General features: G+C 41.1%; 2 protein-coding genes across 2 annotated transcripts; both read left to right on the plus strand.

The window, feature by feature from the left end:
• Positions 1-6,380: 6,380 nt before the first annotated feature.
• On the plus strand, positions 6,381-13,347 carry LOC108498623 (sulfotransferase 6B1-like). Its single transcript, XM_017817544.1, has 7 exons — positions 6,381-6,629; positions 7,777-7,913; positions 8,584-8,673; positions 9,324-9,450; positions 10,246-10,340; positions 10,843-10,999; positions 11,906-13,347. Exons 1-7 carry the CDS (start codon positions 6,428-6,430, stop codon positions 12,034-12,036), a joined length of 939 nt encoding a protein of 312 aa, XP_017673033.1. The 5' UTR covers positions 6,381-6,427; the 3' UTR covers positions 12,037-13,347.
• A 4,207-nt stretch (positions 13,348-17,554) lies between these two features.
• Positions 17,555-25,098, plus strand: LOC108498622 (sulfotransferase 6B1-like). Its single transcript, XM_017817543.1, has 7 exons — positions 17,555-17,843; positions 19,057-19,196; positions 19,644-19,733; positions 22,438-22,564; positions 22,988-23,082; positions 23,506-23,662; positions 24,746-25,098. Exons 1-7 carry the CDS (start codon positions 17,642-17,644, stop codon positions 24,874-24,876), a joined length of 942 nt encoding a protein of 313 aa, XP_017673032.1. The 5' UTR covers positions 17,555-17,641; the 3' UTR covers positions 24,877-25,098.
• The last annotated feature ends 418 nt before the right edge of the window (positions 25,099-25,516 follow it).

Below are 25,516 nucleotides of genomic sequence, written 5' to 3' on the forward strand. Positions count from 1 at the left end.
TGATGAAAGCTGTGGAAAATTGCTTATTTCTTACTTTGTTCCCGAGTGGGGATTACAAGAATGGAAACTCTCCAGAGATAGCAAAGCTGAGGCTGAAAAAAAGCTGTGAGAAGAAAGTTTAGAAGAGATGTGGAAAGTTTTGGGTAGCAGAAAGACCGAGAAGGATATACTTCTGTAGACAAGGAATAGTGGTCTAATCTGATGTTGTCATGAGCTTCATCCTGGTTAGAGAAGGTGACCATCATGATAAAGGCTGTGCATTTCAAGAGGGAAAAAAAAGATAAAGGAGAATCCAAGAAAATTTTACTACAGATTAGTCTGCAGCCCAAACAGTATTTTAGAGTAGTCAAGAAAATGAACCGTCATGTACTGAGGGTTAGTTATTTTTTATTTCTATTTCAGTACTTCCTATATTGTAAATGCTAATAGTGTCATGCAAGCTGGTAAATAATTTGTTTCCTGGTAGTTGTCTCATACCTGTCATGTAATACTTACATAGTAAGTCATGTAATCCTTACATAGTAAGTCATGTGCAATCAAGAAAGGCTCTTACCTGGCATTCTTTCATGTGTCTATACCCTGAGATAGCAGTCTCTGCCAGTCTTCAAAATATTCTCCAGCACTGATCATTTTGATGGGTCACCTTCACACCAGTGTGCTGGGGCTAAAGCTTGCCTGGGATGTAGAAGGGACCTGGACAAGGTGTCCCTTTGTAAAAGTCCTTAACTTGGTCTCTGGCCTGCCTGAGCTCCTCTGAGGTTGTGTAGACAGGCCTTTGATGAGCCAGTGGCATGGGAATATCTGGTCAGGGTATTATTTGGGCTCCCTCTCCATTGTTTTGCTGTGCTTCTTTGTGGGTGTGCAGACAAGCTTTTGTCACATAACCTAAGACACCCTATTACCCTGGGCTCTGTTTGGAGGCTTTGACTCCACTCTGATCAGCCACATACTGAATTATTCAAAGGAGAAAATGCCACATATGGCATTTTCATTATAGAGCCAATTCTGCTTCAAGCCCTACTTTTCACGGGCTCATTCGTAGAAGCCCAGAGAATGTCCTTACTCCTTCAGGCTTTTCTTTTTTTTGCAGATGAATGATCAGGGGAGTTTTAATGTACCTTCTTGAATGGATCAATCTTAATGGATCCATCTTAAAACTTATTAGATTATTTTAGAGGAATAATTTATGGAAGACTCCTCCAGAGTTTTACTGAGATTAATGCAGATCATAGGAATCGTTATAAAACCCCATCTCTTCTCATTTACCACATGAAAGCACAAGTTTCAAGACTATGCTTTGTTGTTTCATTTAACAGGGAATGGATCTGCATAAGCAGATCAGTCCACTACACAAGGGCCAGATGGCAGTGTCCTGTAGCTATCACAGAAAAGTCACCATCCTCCTTCTGTAAAGCTCCACAGTCTGGAAAGACCAGGTCTGGTAAGCATGGTGTGGTGGTTTGGAAAAACCTTTCTCCCCTGGGGCTGGTGATAGTCTGCCCCAGGGGGTAGTGTTTTTGATACTGGACCAATTAAAATTTGATGACCCTGCGGAAGTTACATACAAAACTGGAAGAGAAGATGTTAATTTTAACTGCGTAGCTGGAAGCAGAAGCAGCCATGCCTTGAAACTCCACATGTTAGAGGAGGGCCGGGGGGCCAGGAGCAGCACTGAGTGAAGCCCCCCCTGAAGCTGGTGATCGAGGGGGACCCCGAAAGATTGGGAAGACCCCCTGGGTTGCATCTTCTTCCCCCCCTCGCAGTTGGAGGGAGAGAAAAGCAGCGGCAAAAGCAGCACAACAGAGAGCTGTGGCTGTGAGCCAAGACGGGCTTCTGGTCAAAAGACTGTGCAAAGGAACTCCAGGAGCTAGAGAAAATAGCAGATGAGCAGCAAATATGGCATGGACCAGACTGAGAGATGGAGGGACATCCAACAGAGAGAGAGAGAGAGAGAGTTGGTTGGAATTAGTTCTAGGGTAAGGACTAAACTAAAAGCCCTTAAAACTCTGACTCCAGGGAGGAGGGGTAGAAATCCCCAAAGAAGTCTCCTGAGAGCTCGTCCCCGGGGACCAGAACCTTCACGGAGCAAGAGCAGGGGATAAAGACTTTAAACTTCAACTGCTTGCACTTTGTGCTGCAGACGTGGTGACACGGGTGTTCCCCTGAAACCCATGGTAACACCCTTGGACAAGGTGGCCAAGGAGCGAGAAGTGGGGGCAGACTCCCCACATCCCTTAGAAGAAAGAAGAATTCTAATTGAAACTGCTGCCTTAAAGATAAGAGACACTTCCAAGTGCCACAGAAATTAATTTGGAAGAGCTGTGGCCTGAAAGTGAAAAAAAGACTTCTTCTTTCTTTCTGGACTTTTTTTTGAAGGAAAGGAGAGATGGTCTATGTATATATATTGTTTCACCATAGAAGAGATAGTTAAAATTGTTATATATATGTATATATATATGTATTATAGTATTTATTGTGTAAGTAACAACTTGTAATATAATTCCCTTCCCCCATACTGAGTTGTGCCTGTCTGAAAACTTCTCTACACACGTTAGAACAAATTGTAAAAAAACTTTTGAAATTAGCTTTTTAAAATTGTTTTTCCAAACCTCCACACATGGGAAGCCAGAAGCCTTTAGAGGAACTGTGGTGGCTTGAACAACAAATACCATTAATCTGGAGATTATAAAATCCTTTAATCTGTTTTTAATCTCTGTGTTTTTTAAGCTGCTTCTTAGAAACTTTAAATCAACTGATACTTTCCGTCAGTCTCTTGGTTCAGTATTAGACAGGATCGGAGGGTCTTGTGTAATGCATACGGTGTGAGGTACACTGCTCCCATCTCCCCAGCTCAGCTGTCATGGCAGGTGCCTGTTTCAAAGGCTCATATTTGTAAATCTTGATGATGCTGCTTTTTTTGCCAAGAAATTTAACTCCACTCAATATCAGTCCTCATGACTTATGTCTTCTAATTGTTTTTTTCTCCATTAATACATTTCTCGTTTTTTTGGTTTGTTGGTTGGTTGGGTTTTTTGTTGTTTTTTTTTTTTTTTTCTTGGTATGTGTTTTTTTGGTGTTTTGTTTTGTTTTGATTTTTTTTGGTTGTTTTTTTTTGTTTGTTTTGTTTTTTTGATTGCTAGGGATAAAACATGCCTCCAGGGAATAATTGGCCTGACTGCCCTCTCTTGCAAAAATACACAGGAAACCCTCTGCATTTTTGCTATCAAAATTTTGTTGGATTATTCTGTGATAAGTGAAGTGTAGGATAGAAATGAGCTATCTTTCTGTTATGGAAATCCTACTCCAACGCTATGCTATTGCATGAGATACATTAATAATTTACATACCATTTTCTCTCTTTTTCCGTCCCGAGGGAGGACTGTCCCAACTAATTTTTTTTTTTTTTTGCCAGCAGGTAAAAATACCAATTAAACACATTTTCTTAGTTTCAGTCCACAACAGTTTAATGCCAAGGGAATGTAAGGCAAAAAAATAAGCAAGCTGCTTTTTGTTTTGCTAGGGTGGTTGGTTATACCTCAAGAATCAGCAAAGGTGCTATTTCACGGTTCAGCAATTCTTAGCTAACATCAGTGCAGTGATGCAGGTGGGGCCAACTGGCTGCCCTTTGGCACAGATCTCGTTCAGCAGATGGATCCAGGAAAAGCCATATGTTATCCACCTATTTCAGATCATGCCTGTGTGATGGTTTCAGTCTAGGCCTTCCTGGAAACCAGCTGGTAACCAGGAAGGAACTAGGAAGGTGACCAAGGAAGTATTCCATGCTATTCCTTTACGTAACCTAGGGTATAAATAAGGCATTGATAAGATAGTTCGCGCTCTTCTCTTCCGGCGAGGTTGGAGAACGGTGGTCCCTGTCTGGGCCTGGCTTATCTGGAGCTGAGGCCTACAGTAACCGCTGCTATCGGCCACGCTTGAGGGGGGAGTGCTGGGCTGTGTCCAGGCGTACTGCTTTCTTTCAAGGGAAGTGGTGAGCTCTTGCCAATTCTTCAGCTTTGCTGGGTTTTTTTTTAGATTGTGTAGATCTGTTTTATTATTTGTCCCTTTTCACCCTATTTTATCCTTTTCCCTTCTCCCTTTCCCCCCCCCCCTCTTCCCTTCAACTTCGGGAAGCTATTTGGGGTCATAGATTTATATATATATATATATATATAATTCTCATTGTATATCTCTGTTTTATACATAATATATATATATATTTTTGCTAGAACTTTGGCTGCCTGGTTTTCCTTTTTGCTGTTTTTTTCCTTCCCTCTCTGGGAAGGAGACCCTGTTGTCGAGTTTCGGAGACTTGGCAGGAAGCCAACTCCAAACTTGCACACCTGTTCATAGGTAGTCTTTCTATGTTGATACGGCCGTACAGAGAATAGGAGATGAAGGGAAAAGCAAAAGATTTTGTATGGATTGAACAAAATTGAAGTAAAAATGTAGGGCTACGTCATCCCATGCCTCAGGGACCAGGTGTGAATCCCTCAGAGAGAGCAAATAGCAAAAGTACACAGGTAGGTACTTGCTGGTCCTCGTGCTTCAAGTGCCTAACAGCCAGCATTCAAAAGCTGGAGATAAGAAAGCATGGTATTTAAGTGCTTGGCATAAATTTTTTGGAGGAGCTATTTTCTTGTTCCTTGTGACCCATCCATCCTTTTGACAGAGACTTGAGTATTAAAACCTAACACCAGTTTTTCTGCTGAGGTCAGTGCACTCAGAAGCTCATCACCTTAAGTACATTACAAATGCTAATCATTGTAGCTGAGGTTATATTATTACCAACTGAGGAATGACTGATCAATTGTTAAACAATGATTGAGCTCATTAAGGAAATGTATAAATAAGTTATTTTTGTGGAACCACCAGAAAAATAGAATTCTGTACCACAGTCTGAACAGTGGCCAAGGACTGCATGTGCCCCTGTGCCGTCCTGGGCACCAGCTGGAGGAAGCAGTCTACCACCCTCGCAGGACTGCCCACAGCTCAGTCTCTAGCACACTGAACATTTCCTCTCCCAATCTCAACAAGTTTGATCTAACTTTGGTGAGATAATAAAAAAACCAAAATCCCAGTAGAGTGAGTACTGAAAAGAGATTAATTGCCTTTAGGATTTTGATTTTGACATTTAAATTCCAGTCTGCAATTCATGTAATTCTATTTTGTTATATTTTTTTTACAAACTCTGTGTTGTAATCATGGATTTTTGTTGGCAGTATAAGGTGATAGGTAAGGCCACACAAAAGAAGAAAAAGGCTCCTGATGGTTTCCTGGAAAAAACCATCACCAGGGGAGACATTCCCAGGAACTGATAAAAGGGTTAAAACAAAGAAAGGAGTGATATGGAGATAACACAGCCTTTCTTCCTGAACATTCTGGCCCCCGAACTCGGGAAGTGGACCCTTGGGCCTATTTCATCTGTCTATCACCCCCAAATTTACTTTATTGAGTATAGCCACTCAAACTGCCTAAAGAAAAAGGTATAAAAAGATATTGGGCATAAGCAAAAATCAGGGAGAAGTTCCATCAATGCTGCGGAAGTAACCGAAGGGCTACCTTTCCTCCCTCCACCTTCTTGGAATGCCATGAGATTAGTGATTGCTTTATACATATGCACTAATTTTACTTTTTTTCCATACAACTTTAAAATTTTTACTTATTCCTTCATTGTAAGTTGCTTTTGCTTTAGCGTGTGGGCCTATGCTTTATATTATTGTTATTACTACATACTATAAGTGTGCTTTTTTTGCAGTTGGACCCTATTCCAGGCACAGCAAACCTCATATATTATCACAGATATGTATTAATAAATGTGTTATTTTGTGAACTGTTGGAGTGAGTTCGTTTTCAGGTGCTGACAGTTTTGTTGACGGTGAAATAACTCATAGGAGAAACCTGTTGAGGGGTTTTTCTACCGCTATTAAGTGCAGTCCCCATATAAAAGGTATCAAATGTCCTATCCATCTTGGTGAATCTGTTAAACCAAGGGTCTCATTAGGTGAGACGCTAAAAGACTGTTTTGGACGTTAAAAGGCTTTGATCTCCTGGGGGACAGTGGTAGCCAAAAAAATAAATTAATACAGGTTGGACAGAAAATGCTTCTTTTCTGCTCCTTTTCATGTGACAGGCATGATATTTTGAAATTATCTAAGTCCTTTCTCCTAGAATGCAATTGCATTTGGTTGTTTATCGTGTTTATGTTCAACTTTTATTGATTTCAAAAGGTCCAAATTACTCTTTGGAGTGGCACAGTTCAGAAAGAGTGATAAATTATTATCATAGGGTCCAAAAAACCTCCAAACAAACAAAACTCAAAAAACCCCCAACAAATCAAGCACCTATAAAAAGCTAACATGTGGGTTTCTTTTTCTACATAGCATTTCACACTGTGTCAGAGCCTGTGTGTGTGAGAGAGAGAAGTAGAATGGATAAGTCCAGGAAACATTTTACTGATCTTATAGATAAAGGAATAGCGGCTGCCAGTTTACTGCCTCGTGATGAACTGCTGTTTTCTTACAATGGAACTCTCTACCCTGTCACTATTTGTAGTCCTGAAACATTCAGAGCCTTGGAGTCCTTTGAATCCAGAAGTGATGATGTAATTTTGGCAGGATACCCTAAATCTGGTGAATATATTTTGCTTTTTTGTTAAATAATGTAATATAATTGCAAATAGGTGGATTTGTATTAATATATGCAATATATATGATATAATATATATTATATTGAATAATTATATTTAGAATGTTCACAAAATTTTGTGAAATGTATTTTGTTCTCAAAAATCACAAGATAATTAATTATGAGGATTTTATGTAGGAAATTTTCCAAAAGACTGAGAAAAACAATCTGATTTCTTTTCTATAACATGTAAAGGTTTTTGTTATCTTTACTTTTCATAGTTATGAAGTTAAATGCATGAATACACTGATTTACACCACACATAATGAGATCCCGTGATATTACAGGATCTGCTGTCACATTTATCTTTGTAAAGTTAACAGCTTTGTATTTTTACACGGAATTGAGCTTTCTGTACCTTCCCATGCCATGCTGCATTTTCTTTAGTTTGTTTCATATAGATGTCAGGAAATAGCTATCAAAAATATTTTTTAGCACTTGAAATGATCACATTGTTCAATGCTTATTAGGAAATCAGGAGGAGATCTTTGCTAGGAGTGTAAGTTTACAACCTTTACTCCTTTGCTTCTTCTGCCTGAGAGCACCCTGTGCTGCTCCTTATCAGAGCCACAGGTTTGGGTCAGATGTGTCTCATATCCATTTTAATCTAGTAGTTTCTCTCCTCCGGCAACTGGGTTCGCACTGTCTTAGAGCTGAAAGGATTGCAAGGTTTTTGATTTTTTATCATATTTTCTTTTTGAAGAAATGCTTGCACCAGACTGCAGTTGTTAAGACTGTAGTGAGAAAGATGTAGGAACCCAGTATCCAGAAGTCAGGAAATGGTAGACTAAAGATGGGAGTTCGCTACAGACTCTTTGGTATGTTTTGAGAAAAATATAATAAAAGTGTATAGGAAATGTCACTTCACAGAATTTTTTTCCTATTGGCAAAGCAAATGAGTACATACAGCACAGAGGACCAAAGGTAGGACCCTGACAGGTGATTGTCCAGATAGTCAGCTGTGATTGTATCACATGAAAGGAGACCAGGTAACTCACCTAGTAGTACTACCTTCCTCCTAGCTTTCCTGGAAAATCCATTTCTGTTTATTCTAAAACTTTTACAAGAAATTCTGTATTTTTCCTCTTTCAGGCACAAACTGGCTAAGTCAAATCTTAACTGACCTGATAAACATATCTGAAAAGAAAACACAGGATGGAGAAAGTGGTGTGAATGATGAAGAACTAGAATTCCCCTACCTTGAAGTTGGAGATGCCAAGAAATATGAGGTGGGAACAGAATATGTATAAAATTATTGAAATTATGTGCTTCAAATACTGAATATATGGAGTGTGAAATATTCCACTGTTTGAAAAGAACTCTCCCACTTTTCTGTATATGACATCTAGTCAGGACGAATCTTATCTGGATTGCCAAATGGTGAGGAATAAATGAACACTTCAATGAGAGTGACAGGAGCACTTACCCATTAGATACACAAGAACTGCAGAAATTCAGCATAGCATCTTCTGTGTTAAGGAAGAGCTTCAAGAAATATCAAATAATGAAATACTAGCTTTTGTGTCCTTTACTAGCTCTTCCTCCTCACCCCTGCATCCAGTCCTTGAGATCCTTCAGCTTTCACATATACCCAGTTAGAGTCTGTATCTTACCTTCAGTTTTGAGCCCTTGTCTAACAGAACATGTCAAGTTCATTATCACTAAAGAGAATTAACAATGGATAGTCTTTCTCTAGTCACTCATTCTCAGGGGTTTTTGAAGATTAGAGCTACTCACAGCAGCCCACTAATATCCCAGGGTAAAACATACACACACAGAAAAGTACTTTTATCAACCAATAACTTGATAAGTTTAGCAAGGCAACATTTTAGAATAGGCTGTTGGAAAGAATATTTGTACTAACTGAACTGTCCGCTCTCCTCCTTCCAATTCCTAAAGCGAATGACCAAATTACGTTCTCCAAGATTTATGGTTACTCATCTCTGTCCTGAAAACCTTCCCAAGTCTATCTTCAAAAATAAAGTCAAGGTAAGTGCTGATTTTAATGTCTTGAAAGCAAACACTTCAACAGCTTTTTTTATTTAATAGCCAATGAAGTACTTTTCTGCCAATTTTCAGAATCACTCTTATACTTAAGTGTTTAGCCTGACCATTTCTACATGCCTGTTTAAATATTGCCATTCATCTCACTTAACCTCTGTTCGTCCTTATTGGCACCTTTGTGACAGTCTCCATAAGGGAGTTGCAGGGCTTGAACAAATCCTCCAGAGGCAAAATGCTTTTTGAGACAATTTCCCAAGGGAGACATTTTGTGGTGTTGTCACAAGTGAGGCCTTCAGTGTGTCAAGTTTCAGAGAGAATTTGCATTTTTGTGATTTTTTTCCCTGCTACCTAAATGATGAATTATGCTTGTATTGAGCAAAACATACTTAGATTCTGCATAATTAATTTGGTTAATCTGTATAAAATACTTTAATAATTAAAGGCAATCACCTTCACATGGTTCCAAAGCAAAGTTAAATACTTCACCTTCTTAATTTGGAATGAAATTGCTATGTCTGCAAGTAGCATACAAGATATTAGAAATTCCCCAACTGCAATTATAAAATATATTATTATTGTTTTCATGCTATAGTTTGTTACATCTTTCTGTACAAATAATTAATTTTTTTTTCTAGATATTGTTATTGATTCGTAACCCAAAAGATTTAGCTACATCTTTTTACCATTTTTCCAATGGCCTGTCCATTCTTCCCTCCTATGAGACCTGGGATGATTTCTTCACAGATTTCATGACAAAGAAAGGTACAGTATATTATTCTGGATGTGTCAATTATTCAATGCTTTGTCTTTGTCTAAAAAAGCTTTACTTCAGTAAATCAGCTTCACTAGGAATTTTTGGTTTACAGTACAAAAGCAGAGATTAAAAAGAGAAAGTTAGACATTTGCACTAAAGTTTACCATACTTGTCTTACTGCTTGAGGATAAGTCCCTGTCAAAACTGCAGTTCCACAAGCTGCTTTAACTTGTCTAAACTGATATTTTTTCTGGAAGAAGTAATTCTTCCTTATCTCTGTCTTGGATCCCCTTCACCGCTCCTCTCCAGTGTCCATCATCTTGTGTCCATACAGGCATATAAACACCTACATGCCAAATAGGATGAAAGGAATTATTTGGACTAAGTCTAATGCATTAAAAAGGAGAGAAAATAATAACACTAGTTTAAATTGCATAAGTTTAGCATAGCACACGGCCAGCTGAAGGGAGGGTTACACAAGGTTTCAAAGTGGATTAAGGGAGTCTGCAAGATGGTTTGAGTACTGATAGCTCTTTGGTGGAGCCCCATCTGCCCTGAGATACTAACAAGTTTTACTGTTCCAACTTACAAATTGTATCATATCCCTGAGACTTGTGCATATGCCAGAACAGCCTGGAGCAAAACCTATAATTTCCACAGAAGGGTGTAAACTCTGCCATAGACATGATTAATAGTGCTCATGGCTGAGAGATCAACTTAATGAATAAAATTTAGTTTATTTTTTAAGGAGCTTGTCTAATGTTCATTTATGACATATCTTAGGATTCTTTTGTTCTATTTAGTGGTCTGGGGATCCTACTTCGAATACCTTTCCAAATGGAACAACTATGCTGATGAAGAAAATGTTATGACAATAACTTATGAAGAGCTAAAAGAGGTGAGGTTATCAATAATTACAAATATTTTATACTTCAAAGAGCATTTTTTCCTAAACCAAGTCACCATTATATTCATGTAGGGTGTGCAAACTGTGTGGGATAGATTCTTATTTTACGTAAAGGTAAAATGCAAACTCAAAAACCTTTTAAAATTTTGCTTGAGAAAATTATTATTGTTTTTTATTTAGCTGTGCTATAAGCCCAAATAATTGTAAATCAAAATCCCCAATAATTTTCTGGGAGGAGCTTTTATACATTCAACAGTGTATATTTTGTTCAGCTGTAAATGGTGCACAGTCTTTTGTAATCTATAGGGAAACAGCTCATATCTCCTCTAAAATAATTATGGAGAAGAGAACACTATGTATTACTCTAGTCCTACTGAACTCCGTGAATATTCCGTATATGTAGCTAGCAGAGAGATGTGGGGAATTGTAAACGCCTTGGAAAGCAATGTAATTTGCTTGAATGTCACGTGGTATGTTACATTCCTCTTTCCAGAATCCTGTCGTGGGTGTGAAAAACATAGCTGCTTTCTTAGGGATTTCAGTGACTGAGGAGGAGCTTCAGCTTGTGGTAGAGAGGAGCAGCTTTCAGTCAATGAAGAAGAACTCACAGAAGACCCATGGGGCATTAGGCAACGTTCTCTTTCGCAAAGGTAGGAAGCTCCAAGCAGTTCAGAGGTAGAAATGTCACATTCTCAAGAACTTGGGCCATTCTTTGCTTCTTTTTTTTGCACACATATTAGCATTGCAAGTTAGTATCAAGCAGGTTATCACTATTTCACTTGAGAAAGCTATTCAAGGAGCACTGGTGAGAAAGATACCCAGCAAGGCTCTGGCAACAGAGCAAATTTTATAGGCCCAAAGACAGCTGTCAGGAAGGAGGAACTGTCATGTGTCTGAACTCTGCTTTACCTCTGTGCCTATGTCACTGATTGTTCAGCCATTAGAGGCTTATCCGAGCAGGCAGCACTGGGCCAAACTCAACTTGAGTGGCACGATCACACTTTTTAGGAGGGCCACCGCCAAACCCCTGTTCACTCTTACAGGTTAAGACTAAGTCAAGCATGCAAGAATCAGGTACACAGAGGAGGGGCAACAAAAGGGAACTATTTTTGCAGCACAGTGTAGGGGACACAGAAATGGGAAGGCCAACTGGCTGTCAATCTATTTATGCAGTTTATGTTAAAGAAGTCATTAGATAAAAACTCTAGCTGCCAAAGGAGCAGAAACCCAGCTCTGCCTCCTGCGAGATAATTCTTAATCAATTCCTCATGATCTTTCACTTTGTCAGTCATAACTGACTGGAGTAGGGAGCTGCAGGGGACCAGGACTTTAGGCTGCCTTTTTGAACACAGTCACCGGAAGAGGAGTATTCTCTTTTGCATTATAGCAGTTTTGCAGATATGTAGCTCCACTGAGTTCACAAAATTATATTGGTGCAGAAATGAGTAGTTTTATCTGGAAAAATAGATCAACAGTATTTAGTGCACAATGGAATAAGAATGACAGATGTATAGAAAAATTTTTCTTGATTTTCAAGTTTCTTTACTTCTCTGAAGGTGCTGTAAGTGACTGGAAGAATCTTTTCAGTGAAGATCAGAATGAGAAAATGGACAAAGCATTTGAAGAATATGTAGGAGGAACTAAACTTGGAAAAAAGTTAAAGTATGAAGTGTACTGTAAAGCCTGAAGAGTAATAAAATGTGGTCAGAACGAGAACTTCTCGAGGCACACACTGATAATCTGAGTACTATATACTGGAAAATTAGATCAAATTATCAAAGCACTGTTAGAATTACTTTAATAAACACATTGCAGCAGCCTTTATAGTGACGATGAATAGTAGGCTTTTGTTTTATGGTGAGATCTTTGGCTTGCTTTGGCTACACCCATTTGCTGCAAGATGTGTCAACTAATCATATTCCCAAAAATTCAACAGCCCTGTTCCAGTAGCTGTCACCTGGAGGGAAATGACCCTTTTCTTTCTAGCCAAACCCCATCTTTCTAGACTATTTTGTAGTTATTTACTGTGCAGATAATTTTTTCTTCAAAAATGTTTCAAATCAAGCAACATCTTCACAGAAAAGATTACTAGCAAAAATATGGATCTGACACAAACCTAATGACAAAGGATGTCTTCCATGACTTCAGCACAAACTGTATCAGAGCTAGAGAGGGAAGAAAGAAAGCGAATGAAGATCAGCATTCTTAAGGATTTTAATCTCTCTTAATGCAAAATGTGAGGATGGATCTCAGATTATAGGCTGGTGTCAATCGGAAAAATTCACTCAGAGTCACTGCTTTTATAGGAACATAGAACAGCCCAGGATGGAAGAGATCTTGAAAAATTATACGATCCAACCTTTCATGAGAAAGGGAGCCTAGATTAGATTACTGCATCTTGAAGACCTCCAGTGATGAGGACAGACTCTACCACATTTCTGGAGAGGTTGTTCCAGTGAATGATTGTTCTCACTGTAAAAATTTTTTTCTTATATTAAGATGAAACCCCTCCTCATGCAACATGAACCCACTGCTCTTACCTTCTCCATATGGCTCCTTGTGAATAGAGAATCTCTGTCCTCTTTGTTGCTGCCCTTTAACTACTGCAATACTGTGATGAGGTTGTCCCTGAGCCTTCTCATCTTTGTGGTCCTCCTTTGGAACCCCTCCAGTTTGTCAGTGTCTTTCTTGAAAATGGTTCTGTTGAGAGAGTGGGAGTGCCAAGAGTGATGGTGTGAGACATTACTATACTCAGCTATATTGTACTGCCATTGCTATTTGGCTCTGTGGACACAGTATTTCAGACCTGTCCAGGGACTAACTGCACTTCAGCCACCTGTTCTGGGAAAAGAAGCAAAATTAAGTCCTTTAAGTACAGTTGAATTAAAAATAGGAAAAACCACACCCAATTTATAGATTCACCACTAAGCAGATAAGAAATAGAAATAAAATATACACTAGAGAATAATAAAGTGACTTTTTGCTTCACTCTTTTAAAGCTTGTTCGTTCTGCCTGGACATATGTAGACATACAGAGTTTTGCGAAGAAATAGGAATGCTTAATATTTAGAAAAAATGAATGAATTCAAAGGCAGAGCAGCTGAAAATCCTGATGCAAGTCATCTTTGAACAACTACAAATTATCTGTAAGAACCCAGAAAGGTACCAGATGCCTTGGAGAACATATGTAATAGCTGTGTTAAAAACTTGAGAAACAATCAAAATAGAGCAGTCACCTTAACTTGATACCTGGAAATGCACTAGCAAAAATAATCAAGCAACCCTCCGTGAAACATTTTGAGGATAATAAGGTAGTAAGTATAAATCATGTCACAGCTGTTTGTGTTCCTCCTTTGAAAGATAACTTACCTCTTGAATAAGCCATAGACAAGAGATACAATAGGTGACAGCATCAGAAAGGGTCTGAAATTATATGACAGAAGAGACACAATGTAAATCCAGAAATGTATGGCCTTGTATGTGGAGATGGCAATGTACAAATGTGGTTATAGAAATGAAATTGAAGTACTGAAAGTAGATTTGTGTTCCTATCAACTCATACAACAGCTACTAAAGGCATTCAGAAGCAGGGTCACCAGCAGCAATACTTTCAGGAATATCCACTTGTTTACATGAATGTTATGAACTTGGTTGCATGCTCATGGTCAAACTGCATATACTAGATGACAGCAAACTGGGAGGTCAATTAAAGCAGTATCCTCTAGTGGTGAGTCCTGGTCATATTCAACATTGTTCTTAGCATTGCTGGACAAACTAATATCACACACTGTGTCATAAATGATTGACTTTTAAGACTGGAGATCAGAATAGACAGCTGAAAGTACTTGAGAAAACGGGGAAACAATTTGAAACAACATAGCAAATTGAAAAGATTAGCAAACACAAAGATCAGTAAAGGTAAGTGTAAAACACTACATTTAGAAAAGAGAAAGCAAAGGCACAGGTACTCAATGGGGGTAAACCAGTGATGCAGCAGTTGGCATGAAAAGACCTGAGGAATCACACTCAGCAAGAACTAACATGGTGACAGTGCTGGAAAAAAATGGCCAAATCTTATTCAGGTCTACTGTAACAGGAGTACCATACTTAAAACACAGGCAATAATTATTACAGCCTCTGTTTGCAGGTCAATCTTAACTGGAGAATGATGCTCTGCACAGACTGCAAAGAAATTTCATCTGTCAGGGAAAAGATAATCATGCTTGATACTTTAGCAGTACAAGGTGAGGACTAGAAATTCACATGAAGTCTCTTCTATATCTATACTTGTACGCATCTTGTAATATAGCAGACCAGCTTTCTGCATTCTTACTGATCCCCTGCCTGTGCCCCTTCTTGCATGAATTACATTTTCACCAAACACCTCAGTTTATGGAACAGGCAAAAGTCTATCAAGTCTGACTTCTTATGTGATAATTTTCCCCCAATTAGATCCACACCAGATTTTAGAGTTGCATTCTGGATTCTCACTGGCTGAATCCCATTGCAGCTTCATGGCAGCTTTTGGGTCTTCAGACGCTGACACCACACAAGAGCCTTCCCTTGCAGTGAGGCTTTCCAGGCACAATGGACTTTGTGAAGTAAATCTGCGTATCGCATTTATTTTAGTTAAGAAGGTGAAATCATTAATCTTAAAAAACTGTTACCTTTGTAGCATTTTTGGGTGAGAGATTATGTAGGTAGTTGTTACTGAGTCTGGAAACAATCTTTGCAAACACTGGATGCTACACGGCTTCCAGGGGAAAGACAAGATCTCTGGGTAATTCCTCAAATAATAATACATCACCATTACTCTATTGAACTAGATTAAAATTAGTTGGAAAACACCTAAACTGAAATAAAACATAGACATGTCCTCACTGATCTGACAGAAAACCAGACCATGACCTGTTTCTGCAGTTTATCCTCTCCGGTGTCATCCCAAGGCTTGGGTTTAGTCTCTTTGTGCCCTTACAGTCTCACTCTGAAGGACCGAGCTATTCAAGCAGTAACACCTCACATGCTTTTGCCCTGTTGAAGATACACTGTGGGCCCTTGCATTTAGTGGAGTAAGGAGGTGAGAGAGAAGAGGATAAAGAAGGCAAGCTGCCATGTTAGAAAATTAATGTAGGCAAGGAAACTTGATGGACGACTAACATTATGAGAGAGTGAAATGTCAGCAGAGGTGAAGTCAGTGAGTGTGAGAATCAATTCAGAAAAATTTGGGAATCTCTTTTCAGGTTAAGATATAATTGTCTAACACAATAGGAGTGGCTTTCAAATGTTATTACTGCTAGATCCTTACCAATATTCAAAATAAAAAAAAATTATCTTTCTTTTTGGTCTGGTCTTTTTTGATTTATGATTCCTGAAATGATATATTTCCACTGAAGGGGATGCTTACATTGTATTTTTTGCTGTTTGCTTTAAGAAGATGAACGAACCAGAAATATTATATTAACCCATCTCCTACTTCATGTCTTTTCCCCAATCCATTTTTCAAAACAAGGCTAAGGTAAATCTTTGGCTAAGGTGAATTTTCTCTTTATGTTGTACTGCAAATGCTTCTGATATCAGCATTTCTATCCAAGGCAGATTTTCCTGTAGGTAACTGAACAACTCAGAGTTTTGCCTGGTGACCATATGAGCTGTGCCATATGAGTCAGTCACCTGCTTACCCTGAGACACTGGCTGTTGGACAGACAGCGCTGGGACTGGGACTCCCGGCATCCTCAGGGCACCTGGTTAGCCCTAGTCTCTCCAGAGAGACAGGGCTGCTCTGAGCCCTCACCTCTGCAGCTCCTGAGCAGACTGACAGGTGACTGTGACAGCATCGAGCACCCTGCTCATAAGCAGAGATCAGAGTCTAAGGGTTAAAGGACCTGAAGGCACCTTTGTCCCCAGTACCTCAGGTGACAAGTTGTTAAATTTCATGTCGAGGTCTTATCTGGTTCCCTCAGGATTCAGGTTGGCTGGCTCCAAAGACAGGAGAAAAAACGTTTTAATTTCTTGATGCTCTTTAGTATTGGCAAGGGGAAGGAAATTTTCCTTTGCAACTCAGAGTAAACACATGGACAGAAAACTGAAAACAATAACAAAAAGAAAGCTGGCAGAGAATATAATGTATGAACAGTCTCAAACTTTTATGAGTAAAATAGCACTGCTAGAGAAAATATTTCCAATAAAATGGTCAATTTTGATGGTTCTGCATTTTGAGAGAAAAAAAATTTTAAATTATTATTTGTAAGTAACTTTTATCGATCTTCCAAGTCTTACAGTTATGCTTTTGATTTTACACCTCCTCATGCTTAATTAAACTTGTGTTTAGATTTCCTAAGTGAGTGTCTAACAGCCATTTATGATGAAAGAGACAAGTATGTGATGCAAGGGTTTGATATATGGATAGTGAACAGGACTCATACTATATTCAAGGGCATGAAGAGTGAAAGGCAGGGCAATTAAGCCTTTCTATATTGTCTGTCTGTTTGGATGATCTGTGGAGGTATCTATTTTTGCACCTCAATACTATTTATCTTCTTAAAAGGTATCAGCTAGAATACAAATAACAGCCACATAAAGAACAATTTCGCCCAAAGATTAAATTATGGATGTTAGAAGAGAGAAATGCAACTGAAGTAATACAGGTAGAATTTGATTCACATTAATGCAGAACCTAAGTATTGATCTTCACATGAAAGTGACCCTCCTGTAGGATAGGATTTGGTGATGCAAAAGTCTCAAATGTGAGTATTTCATCATGAGAATTCTGGGTTAAATGGTACTTGTCCTTAGCTCTGTAGATACTACCTGAAGTGATGATGTTACAAGGACTGGCTTCAGGACAGAGCCACCATCTGTAAGGAAGCTATGGTGGATGTGTATCCACCAAAGTAGTCGATAAGCCAGGTTGAGATTCACTATCCCCATGTGCACTACATGCCACTTGTCCAGTTTGCAAATTGCATTGCAGTGCTCAACAGTTAAAGATATTTCAGGGAATACCTTTTATAGGTCTTGCTTTTGTTTCATTTAACATTTTGAATGTTATTAGTTGTTGCCCCAATATATCCTCTTCCTAATATCGGCTGCAGCAAAGACCCCATGCCTCCATTGTCAGTCTCCAGTCCTGTAATGTACAAAGGGGTTAACAGAGTACAGAGTTAATCAGTGACTTGTACCTTCAACCCTGAGTGAACACCCGGTCTGATTTGCTAAGGTGTTGCATAAAGCTTTCCTGCATTGTGGAAAGACAGTCTGTATTTGTTTTGGAAGAGTTACAGAAGGATACAAACATGACCAGAAATAGTGAAAGAAACATTGAATTAATGGACAAATATTTTTCAGAGGGTGAAAAGATTGCCCCAGAAGACATGCTGTTTTCCTACAGAGATATTTTATTCCCTGCTTCAGTTAGTAGCCCAGAGACTTTGGAAGCTCTGAAATCCTTTGAAGCCAGGAGCGATGATGTGATTCTAGTAGGCTATCCGAAATCAGGTGAGTCTTGGTTTTTTGATCAGTAGTCAAATACAAAGTGCTGCAATCTAGAAGTTTGAGCCATCATTTAGCACAGTAGTAATTCCCGAGAAAAGCTTATGGTAACATCAGAGTTCATAGGATCATGAATTGAAGTTGTAAGGCATATCTGGAGGTCAAATAATACAACCTCCTGTTCAAAGCCAGGGAAAGAGCTAACCTTCAAAGTTAGGTTTGGTTGTTCAAGGCCTTGTCCAGAAGAGTTTCGAAACATTTGAGGGTGGAGATTCACCACCCACTGAAATCTTTTACAGTGCTTTTCTATGACAGTGATTTTTTTGGGGGGAGTGGGGGGTTGGGATTTAGTTTGTTTGTTTTTACATCAATGCATTCATACATCCCCTTGTTGTGATAAAGGCACTGTCTTCATTATAAGAGCAATGGAGGTGTGCTTCTGCTTCTACTGAGGGACGGGATGTGTTTCTGAAGCAAGCAGGGTGGTACTTCACAGTATCTGCTTGACAGCTCTGTCCCTGTTGGCTTTTGTCATACCCTTGTTTATTATTACCCAGTGTGGTGATTTAACCTCAGCTGGCAACTCAGCTGCACAGGGACCACTCACTAATTCAGTCCTGGCGGGATGGGGGAGAGAAACAGAATGGTAAAAGTGAGCGAAGTCATAAGTTGAAATACAGACAGTTTAGCAGGTCAAACAAGAACCGCGTGTGCAAGCAAAGCAAAATAAGGAATTATTTCTTAGTGGTAGACAGATGTTCAGCCATCTCCAGGGCTCCATAACATGTGACGGTGACTTGGTAAGACAAGTGCCATGACTCTCAACATTCCCCTTTGGGGAATATTCTTTAGGTCAGTTGGGGTCAGCTGTCCCAGCTGTGTCCTCTTTTAATTTCTTGTGCACCTTCAATCTACTCTCTGGTGGCTCATTGTGAAAAGGCCTTGGTGCTGTGTAAGCATTGCCTGGCGTAACAAAAATGTCTCTGTGTTATCAACACTGTTTTCAGCACAAATCCAAAACATAGCCCCATACCAGCTACTATGGGGAAAATTAATTCCATTGCAGCAAAACCAGCACACATACTTGTTGAAAGGCTAAAGTACAATATAGAACAAAACTGGTTCACATGGAACCAGATTGACAATATATCCTGTCAGCCAGGTTTACATGGAAAAGTGCAGTTGAATGAATGCACTTCTGGTGTCCTTATCCTTTCAGGAACCAACTGGCTTGAACAAATGGTGCAGGAGTTGGCAGATGCCAAATATACAGAAGAGGAAAGAAAAGAGATAATAAATGCTGAAAAGAAGGTAGAGACGTTTCAGCGTCTAGAATTTGGAGATCCTGGAATATATGAGGTAAGCAGGAAATGAAAATATTGGCACTGCTCTACTTACAAGTAGTAATAGCTGAAAGAGAATTGCTGATCTCAGAGGTAATGAAGAGCCTAGAGCCTTAACAACAGCTATGTTCTACACAAGTAGCATGTGCTGTTGCCCTTGGTGTCTCAATACAAAGGCATTCAGAGGGCACACAGGGCTGAGAAGCCACAGGGTGCTCCTGCCCTGGAACCAGTGGATTTGATCACTAAGACCTTTCTTTTGGGTGTCCTGTCCTCAGGCCTGTCTCATGTGAAATGATGTTTGGTGGCAGAGGCTGGCAGAAGCCTACACCACCAGTGCATGCATTCCTGTGAGTTTTCCAAGGGATAAGATCCTTATTCTTTGGACTCACAGTTCCTGAAAAGGCACATCACTGAATAAGCTACTTCTGTCTTGTCACCTTTCTCCCTACTTTCTTTAAAGAGGATGAAGAAACTGCCTTCCAGAAGAATTATAGTAACCCATCTGACACCTCAACTCTTGCCTCCATCCATTTTCCAAAGCAAGGCCAAGGTGAGTCTTCTCTTTGCAGGACACCGCAAAAGCTTTTTCACCTCAAATTAACTTCCCTCTGTGTGAGATGGGTTTTCTGCTTTTTCACCTGGGCTGGTCAATACACAGATAGATTTCCAAGGTTGAAGGGACAGCTCTGTGAGCTAAGGCTGTGAAAAAACATCCTCTCCCAGCAGCATCTTTGCTGACTATTATGGCTTGACCCTGGCCAGATGCCAGGGGCCTATTAAAACCACTCCACTACCCTCCCTCCTCCCCCTGCAGCTGGACAAGGAGAGAGGAAGAAAAAAACAGCAAAGGAATTTCATGAATAGAGATAAGGATTGAGAGAAGGCAGTGTTAACAGGCAAAACAAACTCAGAGTGAGGATAAAACTTAATTTTTTTACTAACAGAATAAGAGCTAAAGAGTAAGAAATAAAAGTCTTAAACACACTTTCCAACCACCCCTCCTTCCTTCCATGTTCTCCCTCCTCCCCCTGCATCAGTGCAGGAAGAGAAGTCTACCCATAGGGCAACAAGTCTTCCAAGTCTGCTGCACCTGTGGGTCACCCTTCCGTGGGCTGCAGGGAGCAGCCTGCTCCACCATGGTCTTCACCACAGACTATGGGGGGGCTAAAGCTCTGAGTCCTTTCCCTGTCCCGTGGGGTCCTTCCCACGAGAGACAGTCCTGAATGAACCTCTCCAGTGTGAGTCCATCCACCCCTCGGGCAACAGTTCTTTTCAATCTGTTGCCCCGTGGACTACTTCCCCAAGGGGGTGCAGTTCCTCATGGGTTGGGCTGTACTGATGTGGGTCTCCCATGGGGGCCACAAGTCCTACCCAGAAAAAACTGCTCTGGTGTGGGCTTCCCTCTCCATGGGTCACAGATCTTCAGCAGGACTTTGCTCCATTTTGGGCCTCCCACAGGGGGTCACAGACTCCTTCATGTATCTTCCTGCTCCAGCATGGACTCCTCCATAGGCTGCAGGACGGTTTTCTGCACTCCAATGGTTCTTTATGGGCTGCAGGGCCTTCAGCTCTAAGTCTTTGCCCTGCTTCTGGTGGAGGGGGGGGAAGGCCTCCCCCTCTGGCTGCACTGACCTTGGTGACTGCTCATTCTCCCACAATGGAACAACTTCTGCCCAAGAACCTCCTCCTCCCCCGTTCTTAAATATATTATCACAGAAGTGCATCTCATTGGCTCAGCCTCGGCCAGCAGCAGGAAATCCCTCCCAGAACTGACTACCATTGGCTTTTCATAGGACAGTGAAAGGTTCTAGTAGCTTCTAACAGAAGCCACCCTATTCCCCCCACCTCCCCTAAAACCCAGCCACAGGTTAAACCCATGACACTGGCTCAAGAGGGCTGTTGGTGGGTTTGTCTCTGGGTTAACTGTCCCTTCAGATCTCCTTCAGAAAGGTGCTTCCAGGTTTGTGTCAGACAACTGAGCAAGATGAGGAGTTACTCTTTTTGTTTTAACTTGCTTCCAAGACAGGGTACTTGTGGAAAAGCCACCACAGGCTGAGACTAAGATAATCTTAAATGGGAGTTGTTGCAGAGTGAAGCTAGGGAACTTCTACAGCCTACTTGTAGCTCTCTTGTTCAGTAGCACATGAGCTCATTTTTCTGGAGTGGAAGTAGGTCAGAACTGTCTCAAGGAGTCACTGAAAAGCTTCGTTTTCAACCTGAAGCTCACATTAGTGGCAAATAACCTGCCAAAGCTCTGATTTCTTCTCAAGAAAATGAAATTAGACCAGTATTATATAGTTTGGTGGGCAAGTAAATTTGCAGACAACATCAGTTTGGGTGGGAGTGTTGTTTTACTGGTAGTCTCCGTAGAGGGATTTGGACAGATAATGGGCAGAAGCCAGTTTTATGGGGTTCATTATGGTAAGTACTAGGTCCTACCCTGTAACAACCCCATGAAGCACTACAAGCTTGGAGAAGAGTGGCTGGAAAGCTGCCTGGTGGAAAAGGACCTGGGGGTGCTTGCTGACAGCCAGCTGAACATGAGCCAGCATTGTGCCCAGGTGGCCAGGAGAGCGAATGGCATCCTGGCTTTTATCAGAAATAGTGTGGCCAACAGGACAAGAGAAGTGATTATCCCTCTATATTTGGCACTGGTGAGGCTGCACCTTGAATACTGTGTTCAGTTTTGGGCCTCTCACTATCCTATAAGGATATTGAGGTGCTGGAGTGTGTCCAAAGAAGGCAACAGAGCTGGTTAAGGGTTTGGAGCACAAGTCTTATGAGGAGCAGCTGAGGGAGCTGGGTTTGTTTAGCCTGGAGAAAAGGAGCGTCAGGGGAGACCTTATTGCTCTCTACAACTGCCTGAAAGGAGGTTGCAGCCAGGTGTGGGTTAGTCTCTTCTCACAAGTAACAAGTAACAAGTGACAGGACAAAAGGAAATAGTCTCAAGTTGCACCAGGGGAGGATTAGATTGGATATTGGAAAAAATTTATTCATAGAAGGTTGTTGAGCATTGGAACTGGCTGCCAGGGAAGTTCTTGAGTCACCATCCCTGGAGGTATGTAAAAAGTGCTTAGGGACATGGTTTAGTGGTGAACTTGGCAGTGCTTAGTTAATGGTTGGACTCAATGATCTTAGAGGTTTTTTCCAACCTAAATGATTCTGTGATACTATGACTCTATGTGATGTGTTGAGAAGATGGTGTTTTGGTCAGCCATCAAATCATAACCACATTATGTGTTTTCTTCCTCTAGATCCTTGTGTTAGTTCGGAACCCCAAGGACACAGCAGTCTCCTATTACCACTTCTACAACAACCTGCCACTGCTGCCATCCTTTGCCTCCTGGGATGAATACTTTCCAGACTTCATGAATGGGAAATGTACTTTGCCCTGCATCCTCTGCCATTCCTCCTTACATGAGGGACATACACAGAGACCTGTGCATGGGAATCCTACTCTAACATACCTTGCCAAGGCACTCCCAGAACAGACAGACAAGTCCATATTATAGCAGAAACAGGGAGTACCAGAGAATCAGTTTTGCCTTCAACTCAGAACAGAGATCATGAAAAAGTTTTAACTTAACTTTTCCATTCCCACAGCAGAGCTTGTGGTTTGGTGCTACCAAATGGTCGTAGGTGGGGCATTCTGCACTGACCTTAGGAGAAAGAACAGACATGTTGAGCTGGTCACTACTTCACCATCCCAGTGCCATGCTTAGAGAGCTGTCTTGACTGACTGATTTGGTTTAGGGCCTGTTTTGGGGAGTACTCTACTCAGCTATACCTCTTCTTTCTCTGCAGTGGCCTGGGGATCCTACTTTGACCACCTAGTGGAATGGAACAAATACATCGACAATGAGAAGATCATGACAATAAGCTACGAGGAACTCAAAGAGGTGTGACATTTCATCCAACTCTTCCTTGATGAGTGTACTATGCAACCCTTCTGGTATATATGTGTGTGGGGAAGTAGAAACTCTTGAGTCAAGCCTGTCAGCCCATTTGGAAGGGTGTGCCTTTCTGAGATACTCTTTTATGTTTGGGGGAGGCCTATGTGGGTTAGAAGGAGGATATTCTTGCCTGTTTGTGAAAGGAGTCATATCTACCAGAGGCACACCTGCTTTGAGGAAAGAAGAAAAAGCCTTGAAGCTGAGGGCAGTATGTGTGGATTTCCTCTCTGTTAGAGCTCTTAGAATTCCTTGGTGACATATGTGGGAGACAGCCTCCTCTGCTGCACTTCCCACTGGATTCTGGCTCCATGCCACAGCCACACTGTCAAATCTTTTGTTTTCAACTCTGTGCTATGTTCCTTTGGGCAGGACCAGGTACAGGGGATGAAAAAGATTGCTGCCTTCTTTGGATTCTCCCTCTGTGAGGAAGATTTTTTGAGAATTGCCAAGAAGACCAGTTTCAAAGCTATGAAAGAGAAATCCAGTGAAACCCACGGAAAGTTTGGGGATGTCCTCTTCAGGAAGGGTAAGTCTCTGCAAATGGAGAATCTACCTTCTGAAGTATAACTCTAGAAGGAGTTTTGAATATGTTTCCTCACTTAGCCATGAACTCACTGGACTGTGTAAATTCTCTCCTGTAGCACCTGTACAAGTTTCTGCCAGTGATGGGATTTGGGGGCTGTTTGTGAGAAATTTATCAGAGTGCCAGGCTTAGTGTTCTCAATCATTGCTTCCATGTTGCTTTTTTTTGTGTAGCCCAGGTTAGTTAGGCACGTGAGGTGTGAAGGTGCAGGCCAACGCTGGTGAGGTTATGCCAACAACTATGCACCAAGTCTGCCTGGGCTCTATGGTTACTCTGTGCAGAGGGGTTGTGGTGTGGCCTTTGCTTGTTGGTCAGGTGATAAGGCTGCACATGTCACTTCATAAAAGGCCCCTTCGGGAAGAGGTGTGCTAATGGGACAAGAGTCTCTTGAACCTCAAGGGAATGCATTGCTCACTGCTCTGCTGGCCTCATAGGCATCTTATTGTTACCTATTCAGTGAGAGCTTAATGTCTCCTCTCAATGGATGTGTCAGTGGTGACCCCAGAGATGGTCCCTCGCAGACCTGGGGCCAGCGTCGGAGCTCTGGGAGCCCACCTGCTCCCTGTGGCATCAGGAGTCTCTGGTTTCTGAATACTCCGGGTATGGGCTTGCTTTAATCCCTTTCCTTCACCCCTCCTTGGAGGAAGAGGGATTTAGTCACTCTCCTCTCTACCACCTACCACATGAAACTTCCCTCTTCAGAGGAAGCCATTCATGAATGAGCTTTCCCTTGTGACAAAAGCAGATTCTCCTCTCTTCTGTGTAAAAGATTCATGAAGCCACCATGGAAGCCCCTCTGGAGGGGGAGGGTTGGCATGCAGGCAGCCCACCAGCAGTGCTCCCTGTGGTCTGGCTATAGCCTTTCATTCTGATCTTTGCTACCTTGCTTCTCCCAGGCAATCAGACTTCTCAGGGGAATAAATCAGATCCTGCCTTGTGTAGGCAATGACTCTGTCCCGTTGCTGTGTAGGTATTATTTTCTCCCAGGAGCATCTTCCTTCAGTTTTTTGTACTTGTTTTACCCAGGGGTTGTTGGAAGCTGGAAAGATCTCTTCTCTAAGGCTCAGAATGAAGAAATGTACCGGAAATTTGAAGATACCCTAGGAGGAACAAAGATGGCAGCAAAGATAAAATATGATGTGTACTGCAAGGCCTGAAAATAAGCAGATGAGTAGCATGACAGCAAGTCATGTTCCAAAGATGTTTCTCCAAACGTGGATAGTCCCCATTTTTCCTTCCCATGAGAGAACAGAAAAACCCCTTTAAGGACTATGTGGTATCTCCAAGAATTTAGGTGGTAATTCTTAGGTGGGTCCTGGGGCTAGGGCATGTGATTTGCTTGATGTAACCAAATAAAATGTGTGTATACCTCGAGTGAATGCCTGGTGTTCTTCCAGGAGGGATATGGTGCACAAATATCATAGCACCAGTGTAGTGGCCTCCCTGTGTCTGCTCCATGGCCCGAAATGGTTAATAAGGCCCCTGCAGTGCTCAGTGGAGAGACCAACACAGAGTCTCTCCTTCTGACACACAGTGGACTTTACATGGATATATGGTGTGGATCTAAACCCACAAATGTCTGTGTACAGGGAGAACATGATAGTCTGTTTTTAGATCTGACATGGCTACCATGGTGTTGACAGGTCAGAAAAGCCTTTGGCACATTGGCTTCACACATTGATGAAGGGTGGGACTTGAGCTCTTACAGTCATGAACTCTTAAGCAACGAACAGCTATATGTTTTCTGAAGTGTTTTGCTCCCATTGCCCTCTCTGGGAAAGTAAGTGGCAAATAGGA

The sequence above is a fragment of the Lepidothrix coronata genome, unplaced genomic scaffold (genome assembly GCF_001604755.1).
Source record: "Lepidothrix coronata isolate B3197 unplaced genomic scaffold, Lepidothrix_coronata-1.0 Scaffold61, whole genome shotgun sequence".
Classification (NCBI taxonomy): domain Eukaryota; kingdom Metazoa; phylum Chordata; class Aves; order Passeriformes; family Pipridae; genus Lepidothrix; species Lepidothrix coronata.

Excerpts from the sequence above, each read along its gene's own strand:
- LOC108498623 (XM_017817544.1), top strand. The coding sequence starts at position 6,428 with ATGGATAAGTCCAGGAAACATTTTACTGATCTTATAGATAAAGGAATA. Across the intron at positions 6,630-7,776 it reads GGCAGGATACCCTAAATCTG|GCACAAACTGGCTAAGTCAA; the intron begins GTGAATATATTT and ends TTCCTCTTTCAG. Across the intron at positions 11,000-11,905 it reads CAACGTTCTCTTTCGCAAAG|GTGCTGTAAGTGACTGGAAG; the intron begins GTAGGAAGCTCC and ends ACTTCTCTGAAG.
- LOC108498622 (XM_017817543.1), top strand. The coding sequence starts at position 17,642 with ATGACCAGAAATAGTGAAAGAAACATTGAATTAATGGACAAATATTTT. Across the intron at positions 23,083-23,505 it reads GCTACGAGGAACTCAAAGAG|GACCAGGTACAGGGGATGAA; the intron begins GTGTGACATTTC and ends TCCTTTGGGCAG. Across the intron at positions 23,663-24,745 it reads GGATGTCCTCTTCAGGAAGG|GGGTTGTTGGAAGCTGGAAA; the intron begins GTAAGTCTCTGC and ends TGTTTTACCCAG.